At 41.4% G+C, this 23,841-nt stretch overlaps 1 protein-coding gene and 1 pseudogene across 1 annotated transcript; both read right to left on the bottom strand.

Annotated features, from left to right (window-relative positions):
* Positions 1–9,487: 9,487 nt before the first annotated feature.
* On the bottom strand, positions 9,488–10,049 carry LOC102401917 (annotated as a pseudogene).
* Positions 10,050–20,005: 9,956 nt separating this feature from the next.
* Positions 20,006–22,524, bottom strand: LOC102394973 (disintegrin and metalloproteinase domain-containing protein 1). Its single transcript, XM_025267524.3, has one exon. It carries the CDS (start codon positions 22,484–22,486, stop codon positions 20,006–20,008), a length of 2,481 nt encoding a protein of 826 aa, XP_025123309.3. The 5' UTR covers positions 22,487–22,524.
* Between the last annotated feature and the right edge of the window lie 1,317 nt (positions 22,525–23,841).

Below are 23,841 nucleotides of genomic sequence, written 5' to 3'. Positions count from 1 at the left end.
AACTTTTTAGAAGAAAACATAGCGTGTATTTTCGGAGAAGGCAATGGCAACCCACTCCAGTACTCTTGCCTGGAGTGTCCCATGGGCGGAGGAGCCTGGTGGGCTGCAGTCCATGGGGTCGGTAGGAGTCGGACACAACACTTTCATTTTCCACTTTCATGCATTGGAGAAGGAAATGGCAACCCACTCCAGTATTCTTGCCTGGAGAATCCCAGGGACAGGGGAGCCTGGTGGGCTGCTGTCTCTGGGGTCGCACAGAGTCAGACACGACTGAAGCAACTTAGCAGCAGCAGCAGCGTATATTTTGGATCTAAGACTTGCTGAAGAATTCTTAAACGTGGCACCAAAAGCATGATCCATAAAATTTTAAAATCCATAAATTGGACCTAATCAAAGTAAAAGCTTTTGTCAAGAGCCTTAAACTGAGACAGAGACAAGATGGCAGAGTAGAAGGATGTGAGCTCACCACTTCTTATGAAAACACCAAATCACAACTAACTACTGAACAACCACCAACAAAAATTGCTGGAACCTACCAGAAATGATCCCCTACATCTAAAGAGAAAGAAGCCACAAATGAGATGGTGAAGGTGAAGTGAAGTGAAGTGAAGTCACTTAGTCTGTCTGACTCTTGGCGACCCCATGGACTGTAGCCTGCCAGGCTCCTCCATCCATGGGATTTTCCAGGCAGTGAGATGGTAGGAGGGGTGCAATTGTGATAAAATCAAATCCCATACCACCAGGTGGGCAGTTCACAAACTAGAAATAATTATACCACAGAAGTTCTCCCACAGGAGTGAAAATATTGATCCCCATGTGAGGCTCCCCTGCCTGGATGTCTGGCAACAGGAGGAGGAGGCCCCAGAAAATCTGGCTTTGAAAGCCAGTGAAGCTTGATTACAGGAATTTCAGAGGACTGGGGGAAACAAAAACTCTACTCTTGGAGGGCACATACAAGGTCTTGTGTGCACCAGGACCCAAGGAATAAAGCAGGGACCTCAAAAGAAAGTGTTGCTGAAGTTCCAGTACTTTGGCCACCTGATGTGAAGAGCCAATGCACTGGAACTTCCCACAGCAACTTCCCACTGTTGCTGGGAAAGATTGTGGGCAGTAGAAGAGGGCGACAGAGGTTGAGATGGTTAGTTAGCAACACTGACTCAATGGACATGAATTTGAACAAACTCCAGGTGGTAGTGGAGGACAGAGTAGCCTGGTGTGCTGTAGTTCATGGGGTTGTAAAGAGTAGGGCACGATTTAGCAACTGAACAAAAACAACATAAAAGACTGGGCTAGATTTACCTGCTACTGTAGGAGGATCTCCTGCAGAGACAGAGTTGAGGGGTAGCTGTGACTCACTTCTTGCTGCTTCCTGGGGAGAGAAAAAGTTGGGAAAGGCCCTGAGAATCTCTGGCCAGAGTTATTGGTGGAGGTCTTGTCCTGTATTTGGCCAGTCTGTGAAGACTGAGAGAGGTACCTGGTTTGTCTGAAACACAGACACCAACAGAGAAAGTTAAAGAAATGAAGAATCCGGCAAACATGTTCCACATAAAGGAACGAGATAGATCTCCAGAAACTGACCCTAATGAAATGGAGGTATATTATTTACCTGATAGAGAATCCAAAATAACTGTTATGAAAATGCTCACTAAAGTCTAAGAGAACAGCACATGAACAAAGTGAGAATTTCAACAGGGAGATGGAAGATACTAAAAAGTATCAGATACTAAAAAGTCACTAGTTATTCATATTTTAAAACTTTAATGGGAATACAAAGATACTACATTGTTATTGTTGTTCAGTCACTAAATCATGACTCTTTGTGACCCCACGGGCTAACTAACTAACTAACCCCATGGACTCCATAACTAAGTCATGAAACTTAAGAACACAATAATTAAACTGAAAAAAAAGTCAGTAGAAGGGTTCAACATTAGATCAAGCAGAAGAAAGGATCAGTGAACTCAAAGACAGCACTGGAAGTAATTCAGGCAGAGAAGGAAAAAGGAAGAATGAAAAGCAGTGAAGAAAGCTTAAGGACTTTATGCAGTATCATCAAGCCAACCAATATACACATTTTAGGAGTTCTAATTGGAACAGAGAAAATAAGACCAAACAGCTTGTTAAAAATTTTGAAAATTTCCCAAATGTAGAGAAGCAAATGGCAATACATATCCACAAACCTCAGAGATCACCAAGCAAGATGAATCTGAAGATAATTCACACTGAGACGCATATAAACAAATTGTCTAAAGTCAGAGTGGACTTTGAAAGAGGCCATAGAAAATTGACCACTCACAATTTTTCTTTGTAAAGAAATGTCCAAAAATTCTCATTAATTTTTCCAGCAAAAACCTTGTAGGCCAGAATGGTATTAAAAAGATACTAGCATTCCCTTGTTCACTGTGACCAAGATTCACAACAAGATAATGTTTTTTCAACAGATACAGAAAATGTGATATATGTCATGCTGCTGCTGCTAAGTCACGTCAGTTGTGTCCGACTCTGTGCAACCCCATAGATGGCAGCCCAACAGGCTCCTCTGTCCCTGGGATTCTCCAGGCAAGAACACTGGAGTGGGTTGCCATTTCCTTCTCCAGTGCATGAAAGTGAAAAGTGAAAGTGAAGTCGCTCAGTCGTGTTCGACTCTTAGCAACCCCATGGACTGTAGCCTACCAGGCTCCTCTGTCCATGGGATTCTCCAGGCAAGAGTACTGGAGTGGGGTGCCATTGCCTTCTCCGATATCGTACTACTGAGCCTTAAAAAATAAAGATATCTTGCAACATGTGACAATATGGATGAACCTTGAGGATGTTATGCTGAGTCAAATAGACCAGTCATAGAAATACAAATACCTCATCATTCTATTTATATGAGATATCTAAATTAGTCAAATTTATAGAATCTGAGAGTTGAATGGTGATTGCCATAGAGTAGGGATATGGGGAAATGGAGCTTTACCCACTAATAATAAAAAGTTTCAGTTCAGCAAGATTAATAAATTCTACAGATCTGCTGTACAGCATTGTACCTAGAGTCAACAATACTGTATTACACACTTAAAATTTTGTTAAGAATTGTTGTATTCTTGCCACAATAAGAAATGAGTAAGTTAGAAATGTATAATATGGGTGCAGAAGATTTTAAATTATATAAAACTATTTGTGCAACTCCTTCATTACTAAATTTTAAAATCTAAAGGAAAATGTGAAAAATTCTTTGTGGAGGTAATATAATCTTAATTCCCTAACTTGATAGAGCTGGCATTTTTAAAAAGTCAGAAATGTCACTTTTTCTGGATGTAGATTAAAACAATTTTAAGAAATATATTAGAAATAAAATCTTGTACAATATTCAAGGCAAACACCATGCTAAAAAAAGTTTATGCCAGAAACATAAGCATGAGTTTAGCATTAAGAAATATATTATCATAATTCATCACATCACAAACTAAAAGAGAAATAAAATGAACATATGAGTACATGCCCAAAAGTTGTTAAAAGTCACTAGTTATTCATATTTTAAAACTTTAATGGGAATACAAAAATACTACATTGTTATTGTTGTCCAGTTGCTAAGTCGTGTCAGACTCTTTGCAATCCCATGGAGTGCAGCCATGGGCTTCCCTGTCCTTCACTATCTCCCTGGGTTTTCCCAAACTCATGTCCATTGTGTCAGCAATGCTATCTAACCGTTTCATCCTCTGTTGCCCTCTTCTCTTGCCATCAGTCTTTCCCAGCATTAGGGTCTTTTCCAGTAACTTGGCTCTTCACATCAGGTGGCCAAAGTATTGGAGCTTCAGCTTCAGCATCAATCTTTCCAAAGAATATTCAGGGTTGTTTTCCTTTAAGATTGACTGGTTTGATCTCCTTGCAATCCAAGGGACTCTTAAGATTCTTTTCTGGCACCACAATTCAAAAGCATCAGTTCTTCAGCTCTCAGCCTTCTTTATGGTCCAACTCTCACATCCATATATGACTACTGGAAAAACCGTGGCTTTGACCATATGGACCTTTGTCAGCAAAGTGATGTCTCTGCTTTTTAATACACTGTCTAGGTTTGTCATAGCTTTCTTTCCAAGGAGCAAGCATCTTTGAATATCATGGCTGCAGTCACCATCTGCAGTGATTTTGGAGCCCAAGAAAATAAAATCTGTCGCTGTTTCCCCCATTTCCCCTTCTGTTTGCCATGGAGTGATGGGACTGGTGCCACGATCTTCATTTTATGAATGTTAGGTTTTCAGCTAGCTTTTTCACTCTCCTCTTTCATCTTCAATAAGAAGCTCTTTAGTTCCTCTTCACTTTCTGCCATTAGAGTGGTATCATCTGCATATCTGAGGTTGTTTCTCCTGGCAATCTTGCTTCCATCTTGTGATTCATCCAGTGTGGCATTTCGCACAATAGACTCTACAAATAAATTAAATAAGCAGGATGACAATATACAGCCTTGTCTTACTCCTTTCCCAGTTTTGAACTGGTTCATTTTCCCACGGTCAGTTCTAACTGTTGTTTCTTGACCTGCATACGGGTTTCTCATGAGATAGGTAAGGTGTTCTGGTATTCCCATCTCTTTTAAGAATTTTCCACAGTTTGTTGTGATTCACACAGTCAACGAAGCTGAAGTAATATGTTTCTCTGGAATTCCCTTAATGATCCAACAAATGTTGGCAACTTGATCTCTGGTTGTGCTGCCTTTTCTAAATCCAGCTTGTACATCTGGAAGTTCACTATTCATATACTGCTGAAGCATAACTTAAAGGATTTTGAACATTACCTTGTTAGCATGTGAAAGGAGTGCAATTGCACAGTAGTTTGAGCATTTTTTTGGCATTGCCCTTCTTTGGAATTGGAATGAAAAGACCTTTTCCAGTCCAATGAGTTTTCTAAATTTGACGACATATTGAGAGCAGCACTTTAACAGCATCATCTTTTAGGATTTTAAATAGCTCAGCTTGAATTCCACCACTTCCTCTAGCTTTGTCTGTAGTAATGCTTCCACTTGACTTCACACTCCAGGATGTCTGGTTCCAGGTGAGTGACCACACCATCGTGGTTATCTGCGTCATTAGGACCCTTTTATATAGTTCTATGTATTCTTGCCACCTCTTCTTAATCCTTTCTGCTTCTATTATCCTTACCATTTGTGCCCTTTACCGTGCCCATCCTTGCATGAAATGTTCCCTAGATCTCTCCAATTTTCTTGAAGAGATCTCTAGTCTTTCCCATTCTCTTATGTTCCTCTGTTTCTTTGCATTGTTAACTTAAGAAGGCTTTCTTATCTCTCCTTGCTGTTGTCTGGAATTCTGTATTCAGTTGGTTTATATTTCCCTTTTTCCTTTGTTTTTTGCTTCTCTTCTTTTCTCAGGTATTTGTAAAATCTCCTCAGACAACCAATTTGCCTTCTTGCATTTCTTTTTCTTTGGGATAGTTTTGGTCACCGCCTCCTATATAATGTTATGAACCTCTGTCCATACTTCCTTAGGCACTCTGTCTACCAGATCTGACCCCTTCAAATCTGTCACCTCTACTGTATAATCATAATGAATTTGATTTAGGTTTTACTGGAATGGCCTAATGGTTTTCCTTACTTTCTTCAATTTAAGCCTGAATTTTGCAATAAGATCTGAGCCATGGTCAGCTCCAGGTCTTGTTTTTGCTGATGTATAGAGCTTCTCCATCTTTGACTGCAGAGAACATAATTAATCTTATTTCAGTATTAACCATCTGGTGATGCCCATGTGTAGAGTTGTCTCTTGTATTGTTGGAAGAAGATGTTTGTTATGACCAGCATGTTCTTTTGACAAAACTCTGTTAGCCTTTGCCTGCTTCATTTTGTACTCCAAGGCCAAAATTGCCTGTTACTTCAGGCAAGTTACTTCCTACTTTTCATCCCAGTCCCCTATGATGAAAAGAACATCTTTTTTGGGTGTTAGTTCTGGAAGGTCTTATAGATGTTTGTAGAACCGTTCAACTTCATCTTCTTCAGCATTAGTGGTAGGGCACAGATGGGGATTATTGTGATGTTGAATGGTTTACCTTGGAAACAAACCAAGATCATTCTATCGTTTTTGAGATTGCACCCAAGTACTGTATTTCGAACTCTTCTGTTGACCATGAGTGCTACTCCTATTTCTTTTAAGAGCTTCTTGCCCACCATATTAGGTATAATGGTCATCTGTATTAAATTTGCCTGTTGCCAACCATTTTAGTTCACTGATTCCTAAGATGTTGACATTCACTCTTGCCATCATCTCCTACATGACCATGTCCAATTTACCCTGGCTCATGGATCTAACACTCCAGTTTCCTATGCAATATTGTTCTTTAGAGCATTGGACTTTACTTTCACCCGCAGACATCCATAACTGAGCATTGTTTCTGCTTTGGCCCAACCTCTTCATTCTTTCTGTAGCTATTTCTCCACCCTTCCCTTGTAACATATTGGACACCTTCTGATCTGGGGGGCACATCTTTCAATGTCATGTTTTTTTGCCTTTTTATTCTGTTCATGAAGTTCTGGAGTGGTTTGCCATCCCTCCTCCAGTAGACCACGTTTTGTTAGAACTCTCCACTGTGACCAGTCCGTCTTGGTTGGCCCTGCATGGCATGGCTCATAGCTTCGTTGAGTCACACAAACCCCTCCACCACAACAAGGCTGTGATCCATGAAGGGAAAGATATGCATAACCAGGTAAAGACCATTTACCAAAATGTAATGCCAAACAGCGTATTAATTAGTGAAACAGTGAATGTATTTCCACTTAATATCTCTTTGTTTTTTTTTGTCCTGGACAATTTGAATTCAACTTTCAGTGGATTCTCCCCAGCATGCAGTTTTGTCCTTTACTTTTTAAAGTCATAGGTCCCAGACTCCTCTGGTCCCGTAACCCCTTAAAATCAACACCTTGCATTCTCCCCAAAATTGAGATGTCAAAAACTTCAGTTTCAGGTACTTCTTTTCAGATTGGCTCACTATACTTTCCAGTGAGTATCTGTTGGATATTTGGGTTTTTCCTGGTCTCAGGTCCAGAAGGTGTCCCATCACTTCTCTCTACTTTGACAGTTACTAATATCACTTGGATTTTGGAGTTATTGGTAGTTTGACCTTTTAAACCATATATTGGGGTTTGTAAGATGCCTTGTCGTCATTTTTTGGTGTTTGTAGGGTTTGTTTTTTACCATCATAGTGCTTTATCTGTTTTTATGCTGTGAGTTGAGATTTTTTTTTTAATTGCACTACTGTTGCCACCTTCTGCAAATCTTCCTTCCTAATAATTAAATATGTTTCCTAGCCTTTAAGGAATTGAGTGCTACATCTTGTGGCAAATCAACTTTTTCCATGCACTGTGATATGGAGCCTTACTGAAAGGTGTTTTTTTTTTTTTAACCTAGAAAACCCAAATTCAGGACTTAGTTTGTTATTTGCAGATTTTGATATTTTTGTCATTTAATCTCTTTGAGCATCAGCTTCTTGTTTATAAAGTGGAAATAATATCTGTATGAGCTTTACTAATGATTCAATAGCATTTGTAAAAATGCTTTGTAAAATAAAAAGTGCTACACAGATAAAGATACTATTATTAACTTCCCTCACATAGTCTCTTTTGACAGAACTTGGCTAGGATTTCCTTTTTTTTTTTTAAAGCTTTATTGAATTTGTTACAACATTGCTTTTGTTTTAGTTTTTTGGCCTAAGACATGTGGGATCTTAGCTCCCCAACCAGGGATCAAACCTGCACCCCTGCATTGGAAGGTGAATTCTTACCACTGGACTGCCAGGGGAAGGCCCTAGAATTTTCTTTTTCCCATGCATTTTTCCAAAGTTTTATTTATTTATTTGCTTATTTTTTTGAGGTACAGTTGATTTACAATGTGTTAGTTTCTAGTATACACCAAAGTGATTCAGTTATACATGTATGTACATATTCTTTTTCATATTCTTTCCCACTGTGGTTTATTATGGGATATTAAATGTAGTTTCCTGTGCTATACATTAGGACCTTGTGTTTGCGTATAGTAGTTTGTATCTGCTAATCTCAAACTTCTAATTTATCCCTCTCCTCACTTTTCCCTTTGGTCACTATAAGTTTGTTTTATATGTGTGTGAGTCTGAAAACAGTTTCATAAATAGTTCATTTTGTATATTTTAGATTCCACATATAAATGATATCATATGGTATCATATGTTATTCCCTTTCACTCAGTGTGATAACCTCTAGGCCCATCCTAGTTGCTGCAAATGACGTTATTTTTATGGCTGAATAGTATTCCATTGTGTGTGTGTGTGTATAGTGTGTGTGTGTGTATTGTGTGTGTGTGTATATATTTCATATCTTCTTTATCCATTCATCTGTCAGTGGACACAGGTTGCTTCCATGTCTTGGCTATTGTAAATGCTGCTGTGAACAGTGAAGTGCATGTGTCTCCTTAAATTAGAATTTTGTCTGGATATATGCCCAGGAGTGGGATTTCTGGATCATATGGCAACTCTATTTTTAGTTTTTTAAGGAGCCTTCATGCTGTTTTTCATTGTGACTGTGCCAATTTACATTCTCACCAACATTGTGAGAGGGTTCACTTTTTTCCATACCCTCTCTAGCATTTATTACTTTTAGACTTTTTAATGATGGCTATTCTGACTGATATGAAGTGGTACCTTGTTGATTTTCCTTTGTCTGCTAATCAGTGATGTTGAGCATCTTTCCATGTGCCTGTTGGACATCTGTATATCTTCTTTGGAGAAACATTTATTTAGTATTTCTGCCCATTTCTTGATTGGGTTGTTTGGTTTTTTGTTATTGAATTATATGAGCTATTTATGTATTTTGGAAATTAAGCCCTTGTCAGTTACATCATTAAAGAATATTATCTCCCAGTTCATAGGTTGTCTTTTTAATTTTGTGCATGGTTTCTTTTGCTGTTCAAAAGCTTTTGAGTTTGATTAGGTCCCATTTGTTTATTTTTACTTTTATTTCTATTGCCTAGGGAGACTGACCTAAGTGTGGCTATGATTTAGTCAGAGACTGTTTTGCCTATGTTCTCTTCTAGGAGTTTTATGGTGTCAAGTGTGATATTTAAGTCTTTAAGCCATTTCGAGTTTACTTTTGGTTATAGTGTCATGGTGGGTTCCAACTTCATTGATTTACATGCACTGTTCAGCTTTCCCAATAGCACTTGCTGAAGAGACTGTCTTTTCAAAGACACATATTTAAACTGCAGCCTGATTGACATTATAAGTTTTGAATGAGACTACCTGTAATTGTTTCAAAGTATCCTATAATGCCTGACATAATCATTTAGCATTAACATTTTGGTATATATTGGAAGTCCTCTTACCTTTTATTTACCTGTTCATTTCATTAACTGATGTTCTCCATTCTTTCTGTAAAACACAGTGATAATCACAACTCACTGGACATTTAGCAGTAGTAGGCTGTACTTTATTTATTTATTTTTTTTTTACTTTTATTTGCATTTATTTTTTGCAGCATTTATTCCCGGGCCACAAGTTTTTGTTTCTTCAGTTTCTTCTGGTATATCTTTTTCTTCTGTGCAACCTCCTCTTCTGGTTTAGGAACAATCTGTTCTTTTTCAGTAAGGATCATCTCAATGTGGCAGGGAGACCTCATGTAGGGGTTGATCCGACCGTGAGCTCTCTAAGTCCTGCACCGCATCTTGGGGGCTTTGTTCACTTGGATGTGCTCAATGACCAGAGAATCTACATCTAAGCCCTTAAGTTCAGCATTACTCTCTGCATTTTTGAGCATGTGTTGTAAAAATTCAGCACTCTTTTTGGGCCTCTGACCCTGCATCCAGCCCCACTGTTTGGCCTGTGCACACATACCAACTCCACCGTTGTAACGATGGAATGGCACACATTGCTTCTTTAAAGTGACATCCTTCAGATACTTGCTGGCTTTTCGGATATGCATACCCTTTATGGCCTGGGCAGTTTCATGAGCGTTCTTAAAGTGAACACAAAGATTTGAACCTCTTGATTTGCATGATTTTGTGGGGTTTTCTGGGTCAAGTGAATAGCGCACCATTTTTAGGGATCACCTCAGGCCGCTTACTGGAAAAGGAAGTAGGCTGTACTTTAATACCTACTTTCCTTATGTATCTGTTTCCACCAAGTACAAGGTTATGTTTATTTCCAAACATTTTTGCGCCAGTTGTACTTATGACTACAGTACGTGTGACTATAGTACTTAGTATTGTACCTAATTACCTGCTCTCTGCCTCAGCTCTTCCACCTCAGCTTTTCCTATGAATTTGTCTATTCTAGGCATTTAATATAGATGGAATCATACAATTTGTGTCCTTTTCTGACTGGCTTTTTTCACTTAGCATAATATTTTCAAGATTCATCAATACTGTTAAGTTCAGTTCAGTTGCTCAGTCGTGCTGCCAACTCTTTGTGACTCCATGGACTGCAGCACGCCAGGCCTCCCTATTCATCAACAACTCCTGGAGCTTACTCAAACTCATGTCCATTGAGTTGGTGATCCCATCCAACCATCTCCTCCTCTGTCGTCCACTTCTCCCGCCTTCAGTCTTTCCCAGCATCAGGGTCTTTTCAAATGAGTCAGTTCTTCACATCACGTGGCCAAAGTATTGGAGTTTCAGCTTCAGCATCAGTCCTTCCAATGAATATTCAGGTCTGATTTCATTTAGGATGGACTGGTTGGATCTCCTTGCAGTCCTAGGAACTCTCAAGAGTCTTCTCCAACACCACAGTTCAAAAGCATCAACTCTTTGGTATTCAGCTTTCTTTATAGTCCAACTCTCACATCCATACATGACTACTGGAAAAACCATAGCTTTGACTAGACGGACCTTTGTTGGCAAAGTAATGTCTCTGCTTTTTAATATGCTGTCTAGGTTGATAATAACTTTTCTTCCAAGGAGCAAGCATCTTTTAATTTCATGGCTGCAGTCACCATCTGCAGTGATTTTAGCAAAAATGTCTGTCACGTTTGTTTATCTTCTCTGATGAATGTACCAAAAAAAAATCCAATTTAAAAATAGACAGAGGATCTGAATAGACATTTTTCCAAAGAAGACATAAAGATGGCCAACAGGTCCGTGAAAAGGTGCTCAACATCACTAATCTCCTCAGAAATGCAAATCAAAACCACAATGAGATATCACTTCACACTTGTTATCAAAATGACAATAAATAAGTTTTGGCGAGGATGTGGAAAAAAAGGAGCACTGTTGATGGCTATGCAAACTGGTGCAGCCACTATGGCAAGCATTATGGAGGTTCCCCAAAAGTTAAAAGTAAAACTACCGTATGATCCAGCGATCCACTTCTGGACATTTATCCAAAGGAAACAAAATGCCAACAAAGAAAGATATCTGCACCACCATGTTCATTGCAGCATTATTTACAATTGCCAAGACATAGAAGAAACTTAGGTGTCATCTATCAGTGGATGAATGAATTAGAAAATGTCATACAGGACTTCTCTGGTGGTCCATTGGTTCAGACTCTGCATCCCCTCTGCAACCCAAAGCCTCATCAACGGTAATGAGGAAACAGGTCTATAAAATCATTTCTTTAATCTTTCCTATTCAGCTTCTTCCAAATGGGCGATTTGGGGATTCTTTCATCATAAGGGGGCCACCATTTAGCTGAAACAGAAAAAGGAGCATGCCTTAATGCCACTGCTGCTGCTGCTGCTAAGTCATTTCAGTCGTGTCCGACTCTGTGTGACCCCATAGATGGCAGCCCACCAGGCTCCCCCGTCCCTGGGATTCTCCAGGCAAGAACACTGGAGTGGATTGCCATTTCCTTCTCCAATGCATGAAAGTGAAAAATGAAAGTGAAGTCGCTCAGTCGTGTCTGACCCTCAGCGACCCCATGAACTGCAGCCTACCAGGCTCCTCCGTCCATGGGATTTTCCAGGCAGGAGTACTGGAGTGGGGTGCCATTGCCTTCTCCTAATGCCACTAGAGTAGAGGGGGAGAGGAAAGAAAGGGAGGGAGAAATTTGCAGCCTTCATTAAGCATACTCTAGTGGCATAAGCATACTCTAATGCACTAGAGTATGCTTAATGAAGGCTGCAAATTTCTCCCTCTCTTTCTTTCCTCCCCCCATCTCCCTCTACTTCTTGTTCCTTTCAAGCTCACTTTGAAAGTTGACCTGAATCTCCAGTAGAGGCCCTGAACCAGTCCAACCCAGAGCTTAGGGCCCAGAGATGCACCACAGCAGTGATTTGCATTTCCACGTTATACTCACATTGCTCACAAAGGCCAGCTTTCTACCTTCTGCTGTGAAACACAGTTGTTGAGAATACTTGACTTTAGCTTCAGACAGACCTGCTCAGACACCTGTCTACCCTTCTTACCTACCATGTAACCTTAGGCAAATTGCTTAACCCCTCAGATTCTTCATGGGGAGAGTGGGGCCAATGACAGTGGGTACCTCATAGGACTGTTGTGGAAATGGCGAGATAAAATATGAAAGTGCTTAGAACAGTGCCTGCCACATGGTCCATGCTCAATCAACTGTAGCTATAATGCTTGATTTGGAAACCACAAACCTCCAGTGAGAAGACACCCAACCTTGGTGAACTCCAAGGAGCAGGAACCCTACATCATGAATCTTATATCTATAGTATCTGAACACTTAAAAGACTAGTTCCTGCCACAGAGATAAAAGGACAGTATGTGGGCTAATTTGGAGTTAACCAGTCCTCGGAACTCAAACGTTCTAATGGAGATTTTTGTGGCCTGAGCAATACATGCAAAACACAGGTGTCCGTGGCCAGTGAACTAAAATGTGAAACAATGACTACCCAGCAACAAGCCAGGAACACCTGCTGGTATCTGTTAGATGCCACCGCGTGGCACAAGCCTGTTGTTTCTTCCTGCATCATTTAGTAGATAAACTTTTTCATGTGACTAAGATACTAGTTGTCATCACAACTTCAAAAAAAAAAAAAAAGACTCCATGTTCCCAATGCAAGGGGCCTGGGTTCAATCCCCGGTGAGGGAACTAGATCCTGTGTGCTGCAATTAAGACCCAACACAGCTAAATTAAAAAAAAATATGTTACACACACACACACACACACACACACACACACACACAATGTTACTCAGCCATAAAAAGAAGGAACTCTTGCTGTTTGTGACAACATAGATGGACTTTGAAGGCATTATGCTAATAAGTTACAAAAGAAAGGCAAATACCTTATTGTCTCACTTATATATATTTCAAAGACATCACTTTGCTGACAAAGGTCCGACATAGTCAAAGCTATGGTCTCTCCAGTAGTCATGTACAGATGTGAAAGTTGGACCATAAAGAAAGCTAAGTGCTGAACAATTGATGCTTTACAGTTGTGATGCTGGAGAAGAGTCTTGAGAGTCCCTTGGACAGCAAGGAGATCAAACCAGTCAATCCTAAAGGAAAGTAACCCTGAATACTCATTGGAAGGACTGATGCTGAAGCTTAAGCTCCAATACTTTGGCCACCTGATGCAAGGTGCCAACTCATTGAAAAACACCCTGATACTGGGAAAGATTGAGGGCAGGAGAAGGGAGTGACAGAGGACAAGGTGGTTAGATAGCATTACCGACCAAATCAATGGACATGAACTTGAGCAAATGCCAGAAGATGGTGAGGGACAGGGAGGCCTGGTGTGCTACAGTCCATGGGGTCAGAAAGAGTCGGACACAATGTAGCGTCTGAACAACAACAACATTTCTAAAAGAAACAAAACAAAAAGTTGAACTCATAGAGAACAAATCAGTGGTTGCCAGAGGCGGGGTGTGGGGGAATGGTGAAATGGATGAAGGTGGTCAAAAGGGGCAAACTTCCAGTTAAAATGTCCTGGGAATATAATATACATCATGGTAACTATGATTAATACTACTATATTGTGTATTTGAAAGTTGCTCAGGTATTGGTGGTGGTTTAGTTGCTAAAGGCATGTCTGACTCTTGTAACCCCATGGACTTTAGCCCACCAGGCTCCTCTGTCCATGGGATTCTCCAGGAAAGAATACTGAAGTGGGTTGTCATTTCCTTCTCCAAAAGTTGCTAAGAGTAGATCTTAAAAGTTCTCAACATAAGAAAAAAAAATTTGTAATGATGTGTGGTAATGAATGTTAACTAGATTTATTATGGTGATCATTTCACAAAATATACAAATATTATCCCTGGGTTTGGAAGATCTCCTGGAGGAGGAAATGGCAGCCCACTCCAGTATTCTTGCCAAAAGAATGCTATGGACAGAGGAGCCTGGTAGACTATACAGTCCATGGAGGCACAAAGAGTCAGAGATGACTGAGCATCTGAGCACACCCCTACCATAGTCTATCTTTGATTGAAGTGTGGGGTTTTATAAACTTTTAATGTCTTATTTGTCTGTTTGTAAGTAATTTAGCAGTATTGACTCTGAGCAAGATTTTGGTTGTGTTAGGGAGTGTTAAGAGGCATCCTGGCCCAAGAATGAATTTGGCCCTATATTTTAAGATTAAATCCTTCACTTGGTAAACACTTATTAAGCATGTACAATATGCTGGGCCCACAGCATTGAATAAAATGGTAATCTGCCACACCATAATGGATATAATAGGAGGAAAGACATTTTCATCAATAATGACTACACAATTTGTGGATTCATATGTAGTAGAAGTTAGTTAAGGACATTTTGAAGGTCTTCCCTGTCGCTTTTTACTGAAGGAAAAGGTTCAGGAAGTATTGGAAATTGTACATTGCGTCATACTTTGGAGAATATGGAAATACCAGTACTTACTATCTCTAGATAAAATTCTCCTTGGTCTGTTTCCTCATGAAAGATGGAGGTTTCATAGGGTGGTTAGGAGGATTAAATTAAGACAATGAATATAGTGTGTTTAACACAGTTCTTGGCACAGAATGAATAGTGTTAATATTATACTTGCTTTGTGCTTTCTTCACAGAGAAGTATCTAGTAGATCTAAAGCTATTACTTGTAATTGTAGAGATTCCTTATGATGTCAGCCAACAAGTTGTTTCAATAAAGAAAAAAGGAAAAATAGAAAAGACAAAATTTTAGTTTAATACATGTACTAAGCACTGTGGTAGAGGCCTCTGTACTATATAAAATAAGTATAAATGCACTTTTATAACTAGGTAATGTTCATCAGACATGACACATCTGAGGGTATGAAATTCATCCAAGGAATATTAAAAGAAGGGAATTAAACATTCTGTAGGAGAAAAGGGGGCCTTTCCTGGTAGCTCAGCTGGTAAAGAATCTACCTGTAATTCAGGAGACTCTAGTTCGATTCCTGGGTTGGAAAGATCCCCTGGAGAAGGGATATGCTACCCACTCCAGAATTCTTAGGCTTCCATGGTGGCTCGGATGGTAAAGAATCCACTAGAATGTGGGAAACATGGGTTCAATCTCTGGGTTGGGAAGATCCCCTGGAGGAGGGCATGTTAACCCACACCAGTATTGTTGCCTGGAGAATCCGCATGGACAGAGGAGCCAGGCGGGCTACAGTCCATGGGTCACAAAATGTTGGACATGACTGAGCGACTAAGCATAGCACAATACAGGGGGAAAAGGGCCACCCAAGATGGAGAGGTCATGGTGGAGAGTTCTGACAAAATGTGATCCATTTGAGAAAGGAATTGAAACCACTTCAGCATTCTTGCCTTGAGAACCCCATGAACAGTATGAAGAGGCAAAAAAATATGACACTGAAAGATGAACCCCTCAGGTCGGTAGGTATCCAATATGCTTACTGGAGAAGAGCAGAGAAGTAGCTCCAGAAGAAATGAAGAGCCTGAGGCAAAGTGGAAACAGTGCCTAGTAGTGGATGTGTCTGGTGGTGAAAGTAAAGTCTCATGCTATAAAGAACAGTGTTTCATAGGAACCTGGAATGTTAGGTTCATGAATTAAGGTAAATTGGAAGTGGTCAAACAGGAGATGGCAAGAGAGAACATCGACATTTTAGGAATCTGAACTAAAATGGACAGAAATGGGCAAATTTAATTCAGATGACCATTATATCTACTACTTGGACAAGAATCCCTAAGAAGAATGGAATAGCCATCATAGTCAACAAAACAGTCTGAAATGTAGTCCTTGAGTGCAATCTCAAAAACAACAGAATAATCTCAGTTCATTTCCAAGGCATACCACTCAATATCACAGTAATCCAAGTCTATGCCCCAACCACTAATGCCAAAGAAGCAGAAGTTAAATTGTTCTATGAAGACCACAAGACCTTCAAGAACTAACACCAAAAAAAGATGTCCTTTTCATTATAGGGAAATGGAATGCAAAAGTAGGAAGTCAGGAGATACCTGGAGTAACAGGTAAGTTTGGCCTTGGAGTACAAAATGAAGCAGGACAAAGGCTAATAGAGTTTTGCCGAGAGAACGCGTTGGTCATAGCAAACACCCGCTTCCCACAACACAAGAGATGACTCTGCACATGGGCATCACCAGATGGTCAATATTACTATTAGATTGATTATATTCTTTGCAGCCAGTGATGGAGAAGCTCTATATAGTCAGCAAAAACAAGACCAGGAGCTGACTGTGGCTCAGATCATAAGCTCCTTATTGAGAAAATCAGGCTTAAATTGAAGAATGTAGGGAAAACCACTAGGCCATTCAGGTATGACCTAAATCAAATCCCTTACAACTATGCAGTGGAAGTGACAAATAGAGTCAGGGATTAGATCTGATAGAGTACCTGAAGAACTATGGTCAGAGGTTCATGATATTGTACAGGAGGCAGTGATCAAGACATGACATTGTACAGGAGGCAGTGATCAAGACCAGCCCCAAGAAAAGAAATGCAAAAAGGCAAAATGGTTGTCTGAGGAGGCCTTGCAAATAGCTGAGAAAAGAAGAGAAGCTAAAGGCAAAGGAGAAAAGAAAGGAATACCTATGTGAATGCAGAGTTCCAAAGAACAGCAAGGAGAGATAAGAAAGCCTTCCTCAGTAATCAATGCAAAGAAATAGAGGAAAACAATAGAATGGGAAAGACTAGAGATCTCTTCAAGAAAATTAGAGATACCAAAGGAACATTTCATGCAAGATGGGCACAATAAGGACAGAAGCGTTATGGACCTAACAGAAGCAGAAAATATTAAGAAGAGGTGTCAAGAATACACAGAAGAACTATATAAAAAGAGGTCTTAATACCCCAGATGACCTTGATGGCATGATCACTCACCTAGAGCCAGACATCCTGGAGTGTGAAGTCAAGTGGGCCTTCAGAAGCATCACGACGAACAAAGCTAGTGGAGGTGATGGAATTCCAACTGAGCCACTTCAGATCCTAAAAGATGATGCTGTGAAAGTGCTGCACTCAATATGCCAGCAAATTTGGTAAACTCAGCAGTGGCCGCAGAACTGGAAAAGGTCAGTTTTCATTCCAGTCCCAAAGAAAGGCGGTCAAAGAATGTTCAAACTACCGCACAAATGCACTCATTTCACGTGCTAGTAAAGTAATGCTCAAAATCCTTCAAGCTAGGCTTCAACAGAATGTGAACCAAGAGCTTCCAGATGTTCAAGCTGGATTTAGAAAAGGCAGAGGAACCAGAGATCAAATTGCCAACATTTGTTGGGAGTGTAGAGAAAACTAGAGAATTCCAGAACAGAATCTACTTCTGCGTCATTTACTATGCTAAAGCCTTTGACTGCATAGATAACAACAAACAGTGAAAAATTCTTAAAGAGATGGGAATACTAGACCACCTTACCAGCCTCCTGTGAAACCTGTATGCAGGTCAAGTAGCAACAGTTAGAACCAGACGTGGAATAATGAACTGGTTCAAAATTGGGAGAGGAGCATGTCAGGGCTGTGTATTGTCACCCTGCTTATTTAACTTATATGCAGAGTATATCACGTGAAATGCCGAGCTGGTAGAAACACAGGCTGAAATCAAGATTGCCAGGAAATATATCGATAACCTCAAATATGCAGATGAAACCACCCTTATGGCAGAAAGTGAGGAATTAAAGAGCCTCTTGATGAAGGTGAAAGAGGAGAGTGAAAAGCTGGCTTAAAACTCAACATTCAAAAAAAAAAAAGATCATGCATCCAGTTCCATCATTTCATGGCAAATAGATGGGGAAACAATGGAAACAGTGAAAAACTTTATTTTCTTGGGCTCCAAAATCACTGCAGATGGTGACTGTAGCCATGAAATTAAAAACACTGGCTCCTTGGAAGGAAAGCAGTGACAAACCTAGACAGCATATTAAAAAGCAGAGACACTACTTTGCCTTCAAAGATCCATATAGTCAAAGCTGTGGTTTTTCCAGTAGTCATGTACAGATGTGCGAGCTGGACAATAAAAAAGGCAGAGCGCCAAAGAATTGAACTGTGGTGTTGGAGAAGGCTCTTCAGAGTCCCTTGGACTACAAGGAAATCAAACCAGTCAATCCTAAAGGAAATCAACCCTGAATATTCACTGCAAGGACTGATGCTGAAGCTGAAGCTCCAGTGCTTTGGCCACCTGATGTGAAGAACTGACTTATTAGAAAAGACCCTGATGCTGGGAAAGATTGAAGGCAGGAGGAGAAGGGGACAACAGAGGATGAGATGGTTGGATGGCATCACTGACTCAGCAGACATGAGTTTGAGCTAACTCCAGGAGATGGTGAAGGACAGGGAAGCCTGGCGTGCTGTAGCTCCTTGGGTCATAAAGACACACGGCTGATTGACTGAACAACAGCAAGGAGAAAAAGAAATACTTTTAGTTAAAAAGGGAGTATGGGTGGGGACTTCCCTGGTAATTCAGTGACTAAGACTTGGTACTTCAGATGCAAGGGACGTGGGTTCAAGCATTCAGTCAGTGATCAGGGAACTAAAATCCCATATGCTGCTAAGTGCAGTCAAAAAAAAAAAAACAAAACAAAAAAACAAAACTAAAGAATAAAAACTGGACGGGAAAAGAAACTGTGTTTTTTATTCTTGGATACATTTGATTTTTTCACTTTAAGTCCACATATACTTCTATAAGAGTGATCCTTGTAATAAAGAGTTAAAGAAAAGGAATAAAAAATGGAAACAACAAAAAAAAGGGGAGTATGGCTATAGAAAGGACCTGGAGATCCTGGGAAATAATAAATTGAGAATGTAATATATCAGTGTTAAAACATCTTCCCAGGTGGTGCAGTGGTAAAGAATCCTGCCAATGCAGGAGACAGAGGAGACGTGGATTTGATTCCTAGGTAGGGAAGATGCCCTGGAGTAGGAAATGGCAACCTACTCCAGTATTCTTACCTAGAGAATTACATGGACAGAGGGGCGGTGGATTACAGTGCATGAAGTCACAAAGAGTTGGACACGACTGAGCATACTCACCAACATCTGCCAGAATTGAAAAGTTAAATGACTGAAACACTAGCCCCTTGACCCTGGGTTAATTGGGGTCTTCTGACTTACTGGATATAGTCCACCTAGAGTCCCAGAAGAAAATAGACTCAATAAATATACCACATGGAATCTGAAGAGATACCTAATCTGAACAGGGTTTTATTTTTTGTTTTAAAAAACTCATTTCTTGAATGAACATTTATAAAAGGCCAATTCAGAACAATGAGTCACATAAATAGTTGTTCTCATATAGTAGGTAGCTGTTGCTTGAAAATCCAAGTGATAATAGTAAATGCAGGTACAAATAGTGGTATATGTTAAACAACTTAGATGAAAGATGGAATTTCCTGAAAAAGATTCTGGTACCTGGAAAAATTAGCCCAAGACAAGGATGTTGATGTCAATAGATGCATGTGAAGAGTTCAAATTTAAATGTGGAAAAGCAGTAAGTTATTTAATGTATAATTAAAACCATAAAATCTTAATGACTAAAGTGATAAAACTGACAGAATCCCTCCCAGTAGTAGTATATTTTTATAGAGTATATAATCGTAGTCAGAGCCACTGAGTTATCAATTCCCACTTCACCTTTGCTTCAGTGAGCCTGTCAATCCCAGTCAGAGCTTGAGGTGTTTGACATATTAGGCTTCTTTCTCCCATTGCTTGTCTTATGGCTCTGATTCTTCCTCTTCTTCCCCTTCTTCCTCTTCTTCCCCTTCTTCCTCTTCCACCTCTTCCTCCTCAGTCTCCTCAGCCTCCCCAGCCTCCTCTTCTGGAGGCGCCTCTTCTGGGGCAGCTGGTTCCTCTTTTGGTTCAGCAGCTGCTCCTTTGTCCTCTTTACAAAACGTGCAGACACAAAAAATTATAAGTAGTAATAATGCTATACAAAGTATTGCAACTAACGGGATTATTATGTCTAAGATGTTTTTGGAAGCTTCTTGTGTCTCAGAGGTAGCATTTTCATCTCCACCTCCCCCCGGCTCGGGATTATCTAAACCAGGGTAGCCACTGTCCACACTACCACCAGGTCCTGGGTTTTTGCAGTCAGGAGGGGAAAAACCATCATCGCAATGGCAGTTCTTGTTATTGTTGCAAACTCCTTTCTCGTTACACTTTACCTTTGTATCACAATCGTACCCAAGAACACTGACATCTGAGCAGGTGAAGTCCATGCAGACTTTCCCTGAGGCACAAAGATTGCCCTTCTTTGTATCTCCAGAATCAGGGACATCCTGAACACTATACTTATCCATGGACCAGCAATAGTCATCTTTATAATGAGCCTGCAACAATGTATAATTGACTTGGGTCTCTGGTAGCTCTTGAACATTTGTACATATCATTTTCCCACAAAATACATTCTCGTTTTCACATTTAGTATATTCTGAGTCACTGTCACTGGGAATACCACAGTTTCCAAATCTGTTCCCTTTACCATTAAATGACTTAAAACATTGTTCTGAAGCAGCTTTTGCAGGAAACCCAAAAATTTCAGAACACTGAGCATCAGAAGACATGCATACACCGTCAACACAATAGTAACCACCCATACATTCTGAACCATCTAGCTTGTAGGTATCCTGGGGGCACTCCCCAGAGGTACCAAGGCAAAATTCTGGAAGGTCACATTCTCCTGAAGCAGGACGGCAGCTACGTCCAGGTCGTTCATACTGGCATGTGGCATTACAGCAGGGTCCAGGATTACACAGTGCAGTCGACCTCAGTCTACATGTGTCATCACAACATTTGTCAACCTCACAAGCATTACCACAGTCGCACTGCTCATCTCCTTCTACAATGGCATTGCCACAGGTGGAATCCCTCCGTGAGCGGCCTTTGTGCCCAGGCTGGTTAAACAGGCAGGCCCCCTTGTGTTCCCAGAGGAACCGGTGGAAGAAGTCAGAGCTGCAGTTGCTGAAGCCACTTTCTTTAGTGATGTTTTCATGCATGAGGCAGAAGGGCCTGTCTTTACAAATGCAGGCCGAATGGTCGTGCCGAATACCCAAGTTGTGTCCAAGCTCATGGACCATGAGCGCTGCAAACAGGAGGACATCCTCGTGGTGGAAGGATTCCACGGCTGCCGCAAAATCACTGGAGCAGGCACCACTGAGAAATGCCTGCCCCGTATCCTCTGTAGGATGCTGTCCCACGATCATGTGGGCAACATCATGCTTCACACGATGGAGGAGCTTCTCTTGTCTCCAGCTGTTGAAATTCCTGAGTGCAACTTGCAGGTCCACGGGGACCTCTGTGAGGTCCCCCTCAGTCCAAATCTCCATTCCAGCCAGCACCACCTCTGTGTTTATTCCCCTTGTGAAGCTGTTGGCCAGAGCGATGATGTCCATTACTCTCTGGACCGTCTGATTGACGTCACTGCCCCACATTTGGAACCGCTGGTTGTTGACCACAACAAACATCTCCACGTACTTGGTATGTGACCACAAGTCGGATGGCACCTGCCAGCTGTGAGGCTTGCCGCTCTCTGGTCGCCGGCTGGTGGACGCCACTTGGCTGTCTCTGGACGTGACGCCACAGGAGACTCGAGCTTCGTGGGCCATGGCGTACAACAGGTGTTCAAACCGTTTGGAAGAGTGCACGGGCTCAACGCCATAGGATTTCCCCTCCTTAATCAGGAGGCCCCTGAGGCCTGAACAGGTGTTGACAGAAACAAAAGAACCTGGGACTCCTTCTATGTAGCCTTCGTAGTGACAGTCCCGCGAGATGAGAGGCATTTCCTGCCCCAGGATGCCATCGTGGTAGCTGAAGACCGGGAAGTTATCCACAAAATAGTCGCTCTTCAGCGTCAGGTGAATCAGCTGCCTCTGGCCCTGCATAAATAGCACATAGGAGAGCTTTTCCACTTGGTCTTCCCTTCCTTCCACTGTCAGACTCTTGGGAATGACTACTTCATAGGAAGAGTGATATGGTGAGCCCAGGTCACAGTACAGGCTCGGCAGGGAAATCAGTACCAAGAACAACAGGATCCCCAACCTGGCACATGAAAGTCCTGGCACCAGGGCCAGCCTCAAGCCCTTCATGTGAGGAGCCCAAGTTTGAAGCACTCTGATAGCCTCAGACATAACCACTTGCCTTTTCCATAGAGAAGGCAGTACAGAGGCAGAGTCTCTCACAGACGCTGCCACTGACATGGCCCTAGTGAATCAGTTGATGATGCAGGGCTTGTGTCCAGCAGCAGCAGCAGCTCTCCCTGACACACAGACCCTCTGTCACAGGTACTCACTTCAGATCTATGCTGGCTGCACGAAGGGCGGCTCTTGCCTGCCTCTCAGAGGTCAGCCTCTGGCTGTGTCCTTTCTAGTCTTTTGGATCTGTCTGTTATGCTTCAAATAGTCTTTTCTCTGTGACTTCCCTCCACACCCTCAACTCCAGTGGTTAAGGTCTTCCTGACATTAGGAAGAGCTGTAATCATGAAGAGGGACTGCAGACTCTAAAATGCAAGACTGTACCTTGAGAAAGGGATCAAAACCTCCATGCCTTCCTCAACTGTACCGCCAGGAACACCCCTCCCCCACTCCTCCCATCGTCCGTTGCTCAGCTGACTCCTAATGTTCTAGACCAGGAGGCTTGGACGTCTTCAGTGGGCACACTCCATTGCCCATTTCCTCTCTCCTTAAGCTCTTGTTCTGTATCACATGGAGATTGTAACTGGATGTAACATGGCATTATAGATGCAATGCACAACAGACCAATCTGTTAGATAAAGCCAGTGTGGTACCTGCCTTGTGCCCCCAGATAGATAAACCCCAGTGTGCTGGTCACCCGTGGGACGAATGACATTCCCTACTTTTAAGAAAACATCATCAGAATTCAGTTTCTCAAGTTCTGTTTATAACACAGTGTGTATTTATGACACTAAAAGTGTGTATGGGAGATGCCAGCAGAGCAGTCTCGCCTTTGTGCAGTTATCATGGGAACCTTGGTGGTAAGCATCTCCAGACCTATTACCGTTCTTGGGCTGGTCCTGGCATAGCAGTATCTTAAGACTATGCCTGTCGAAGACTGCTGCTGCTGCTGCTAAGTCGCTTCAGTCGTGTCTGACTCTGTGCGACCCCATAGACGCAGCCCTCCAGGCTCCCCCATCCCTGGGATTCTCCAGGCAAGAACACTGGAGTGGGTTGCCATTTCCTTCTCCATTTCATGAAAGTGAAAGTGAAGTCACTCAGTCTTGTCCGACTCTTTGCAACCCCATGGACTGCAGCCTACCAGGTTCCTCCATCCATGGGATTTTCCAGGCAAGAGTACTGGAGCGGGGTGCCATCACCTTCTCTGCTGTTGAAGACTAGGAATCCTGAAGTCTACCCTGTGTTCATATATGACTTCCATGTGTTCAGTGGCCACTTCTGTTTGTTCCTCCTTATACACTCTCCTAGATCTAGAAGAATGCATGTCCAAGAGTAGACGAACAAGAATTATTGAATGAATAAATAGCTCCCAGGTATGGTTGCTGTGGTGTCTCATTTGCTGTATCTTCTGTGTTTCTACT

This window comes from Bubalus bubalis, chromosome 17, assembly GCF_019923935.1.
Source record: "Bubalus bubalis isolate 160015118507 breed Murrah chromosome 17, NDDB_SH_1, whole genome shotgun sequence".
Classification (NCBI taxonomy): domain Eukaryota; kingdom Metazoa; phylum Chordata; class Mammalia; order Artiodactyla; family Bovidae; genus Bubalus; species Bubalus bubalis.
This window is presented reverse-complemented; position numbering and strand designations above follow the sequence as displayed.

Coding starts and splice junctions, on each gene's coding strand:
- LOC102394973 (XM_025267524.3), bottom strand. CDS start 22,486: ATGTCAGTGGCAGCGTCTGTGAGAGACTCTGCCTCTGTACTGCCTTCT.